At 62.4% G+C, this 3746-nt stretch overlaps 1 protein-coding gene across 1 annotated transcript in view; it reads right to left on the reverse strand.

Moving 5' to 3' along the window:
- VPS16 (VPS16, CORVET/HOPS core subunit) overlaps positions 1 to 3728 on the reverse strand; it is a gene marked incomplete at its 5' end in the record, with an annotated part of 8125 nt that extends 4397 nt beyond the window's left edge. The window contains 9 exons of the mRNA XM_027911374.1: positions 83 to 118; positions 690 to 817; positions 892 to 1023; positions 1178 to 1254; positions 1567 to 1661; positions 2200 to 2289; positions 2396 to 2451; positions 2918 to 3040; positions 3582 to 3728. Coding sequence (XP_027767175.1) covers positions 83 to 118; positions 690 to 817; positions 892 to 1023; positions 1178 to 1254; positions 1567 to 1661; positions 2200 to 2289; positions 2396 to 2451; positions 2918 to 3040; positions 3582 to 3728 — 884 coding nt within the window. The remainder of the gene's footprint in view (positions 1 to 82; positions 119 to 689; positions 818 to 891; positions 1024 to 1177; positions 1255 to 1566; positions 1662 to 2199; positions 2290 to 2395; positions 2452 to 2917; positions 3041 to 3581) is intronic.
- Positions 3729 to 3746: the final 18 nt, after the last annotated feature.

A 3746-nucleotide genomic window follows, 5' to 3' on the forward strand; every position in this document is an offset into this window, starting at 1 on the left:
TGTGGGATGGGGGGAATGTGGGATGGGGGAATGTGGGATGGGGGGAATGTGGGATGGGGGAATGTGGGATGGGGTCCCTCACCTGTCCAGCAGGACCTCAATGGTGAGTTGTTTGTATCTGTGGGGACAGTCAAGGGAAATGTGGGATCACAAACCCCTTGGAGCTGGGACAAGGAGCGCCAGGCACTGCCCAGACTCTGTGAGCCTCCCTGCTCCAGGATGGGGCACCTATGCCAGGTGTGGTGAACGTGGGGGTCTCAACCCTGACCCCCTTCCATGATTCCCAGGTGTGATGAGTGTGGGCGTCTCAGCCATGACCTTTCCATGATTCCCAGGTATGATGAGTGTGGGGGTCTCAACCCTGACCCCCTTCCATGATTCCCAGGTGTGATGAGCGTGGGGGTCTCAGCCATGACCTTTCCATGATTCCCAGGTGTGATGAGCGTGGGGGTCTCAGCCATGACCTTTCCATGATTCCCAGGTGTGATGAGCGTGGGGGTCTCAGCCATGACCTTTCCATGACTCCCAGGTGTGATGAGCGTGGGGGTCTCAGCCATGACCTTTCCATGATTCCCAGGAGCGTCCCAGCCCTGCAGCCCCAGCACCGAGGGGCTCCATCCCCCCCGGAGAGGCCCCTCCGGCCCCGATCCCACCCTGGATCCCATGCCAGCCCCTGCAGCTGTGGATACTGGGTGAAGGTGAGTGGGATGCCGATCTGGTAGTCCCGGATGGCGTTGAGGACCCGCAGGTCCTGGCACATCCGCACGAAGCTCTCCGGGGGGAACTTGTCCAGGAAGCACTTCCCGAAGGAAGCTGCCTGTGGGATCAGGTGTGAGGGGGGAGGGAGGGAGGATCTTCGGCCTGCCCCTCCTCCCCCTCGCCCTGGCTCACCCTCAGCAGCGATTTCTGGGTGTGGGGTTCGTGCTCGTAGCCCGCGGCCTCGATGCACTGGCCCACGGCCTCGGGGAGCAGCTGCTGCTCCCGGATCTCCCGCAGGTACTCGTCGGCCTTCTGGCTCTCCTTCTGCAGGGATGGGGAATGGGAGACCCCCAGGAAAGGGGGACACGGAGCTCAGGACGGACCCCCAGGAATGGGGGACCCCTGGGAATGGGGACACAGAAGGCTCAGGAAGGACCCCCGGGATCCCCCCGCTCCCACCCCAGGAGGGGGGATGTACCTCGTACTCCTTCTGTGCCTCCAGCAGCAGAGCCCCCGGGGCCATGGAGGCAATCCGGAAGATTTCCTGGCTGGCCTCTGTGGGAATTGGGATCAAACACACCTGAGAGGCTGCTCTGGACCAGGGGTGTCACCTGCACCTGCTGGCACTGCTCCCACCTCCCTGTGTGCAGCACCAGGGAGAGCCCAGCACCATCCTGGTACAGGGACTGTGCAATGGGTTGGGTGGGAAAGGACCTCAAATCCAGTGCCATCCCGTGCCATGGGCAGGGACACCTTCCACTATCCCAGATTGCTCCAAGCCCTGTCCAACCTGACCTGGACACTCCTAGGGATGGGGCAGCCACACCCCAGGTGCCCAGCAGGGATGTGCCCCCCAGCCCATCTCACCTGGTATCTCGTGCAGGAACTCGTGGGAGGTGCGGGACAGGATCCGGACCCCGTCCAGCTCGGGCACCAGGTGGGAATCCTCATCCAGGACAAAGCTGTGCTCCCGCTAAGGGCTGGGGGGCACACGGCTCCGGGGGCAGCCCCAACCCCCCCACTGCTGAGGGACCACGGGGCTGGGAGTGCTCAGAGGGGAGGGTCCCTTCCTCCCCTTTTCCCTGCCAGGATGGGGCCAGGTATCCCCGTAAATACCTCTCTCTGGGACAGCAGAAGGAAGGACCTGGGAGGGAGTGGGGGGACTGGGAGCGTCCCATGGGACAGGGAAAGGGCCTGGGAGCGACTGTGGGGGCTGCAGAGCACTTTGTGGGGGCAGGAATCCCCCAACCACCCTGGGCAGGGCCAGTGCTCCCACCACAGGGAGTGGCACCCCCAGAACAGGGGGGCTTGGAGGGGTTGGGGGAGCTTTGGTGCTCCCCAGGAGCAGGGAGGGGAGGGGGATCCCAGCAGCACACGGTCACCGTCCTGTGCCCACCTTGGGGGGCTCCGGGGGGACCCCCGGGGACAGCAGTGACCGTGGCAGGCAGGAGTTTGGGCTGGGCTTTGGGAACATCCCCGGCCCCTCTTCCCAAAGGATACCGGATGCACTCCGAGGAATTCCCCACCACCATGAGCTGCCGCTCCCAGGCCACCACCACGGCTCGCTGCCGGCTGCGGGGCCGCGTGCACCTGGGGGACCCCACCCATGAACCCTGCCACCCCCACGGCTGGGGGGACACCAGGGGGACCCTGGGCACTGCCAGGGGCAGGGGTGGGGCAGGGACCACCCACTCACCAAACCATCTGCTTGGGGGGGGAGCGGACGGTGCTGTTGAACTCGCAGAGCTTCTCCTGGGGGAGAGAGGGGGGATCAGGGAACACACCTGGGCAGCTGGGGTGGGCCCCAGGAGCGTGGGAGCCAGGGATACACTCAGGGGAAGGACACCCCAATTTTCATTTTTTTAAAATCAAACTAAACCAAGTCCATTCTAATTCCAACTTAAGAAAATTATACCAAGAAAAGAATTTCACTTGTGGAAAAAAAAAAAAAACACGCTACATTTCACATCTGGGCTTTGCTTAAGTCATAAAATCACTCATTAATTTTTTGCCTGATTATTTAAAATGTATCCCCACTGCTGTGGCTCCAGCAATTCAGACTTTGTACACTGCTGAACTCTCTCCTCAAACTTCCAATATGGCCACACTCAGACAATCCTTCCGTACATGATGCATATCATATGTTATATATTATATATATACATGGGCTCCTGCAACCCTGAGCACGTGGGGGCCCCCAGTGCCCCCCCAGGCTCACCTTGAGCGTGGCCAGGCCCATCCAGATGTACCCAGAGTCGCAGAACAGGGCGAGGAGCCGGTGGTTGAAGGACACAGCCATGTGCAGGAACGGCCCTGCCGAGGGGCTCAGCCCGGGGGGAGTCTGGGCAGGACAGGAGGGGATGTGGGGACACTTCCTGGGGTCCTAGAGTGTCCCCCCTGGGTGGGGGGAACTGGGGAAGGGTCAGAGCTGGGTGGCCCTTCCCTCACCCCTCTGGGCAGGATGGGGCAGCAATGGGACAGCGGCAGGGAGGATCTGGGAGAGAGTGTGGAGGGCTGGGAGCATCCTGTGGGACAGGGAAAGGACCTGGGAGCATCCCCTGGGACAGGGAAGGACCTGGGAGCATCCTGTGGGACAGGGAAAGGACCTGGGAGCATCCTGTGGGACAGGGAAGGACCTGGGAGCATCCTGTGGGACAGGGAAGGACCTGGGAGCATCCTGCGGGACAGGGAAAGGACCTGGGAGCATCCCCTGGGACAGGGAAGGACCTGGGAGCATCCTGTGGGACAGGACAGACAAGGGAAGGACCTGCCATGGAGCGTGGGGGCTGGGAGCATCCCATGAGACAGCAGGGACAGAGAAAGGACCTGGACACAGGGACAGGGCCCACAGCACCCCCATTCCCACATTCCCATTCCCTCACCACACTGGAGCAGGAGGTGTTGTCCAGCAGGAAGAGCTCCGGTCCCACGGCCAGGAGCACCACGGTCACCCTGTCCTGGGACAGCACAGCCCAGCACGCTGGGGGCTGCTGCAGCCCTGGGGGACAGCGTGTGACAGGGGGCACAGGGGACACAGGGGGACACAG

This window comes from Empidonax traillii, unplaced genomic scaffold (genome assembly GCF_003031625.1).
Source record: "Empidonax traillii isolate 1590-97213 ecotype Southwest subspecies unplaced genomic scaffold, ASM303162v1 scaffold8132:size8951, whole genome shotgun sequence".
NCBI lineage: Eukaryota > Metazoa > Chordata > Aves > Passeriformes > Tyrannidae > Empidonax > Empidonax traillii.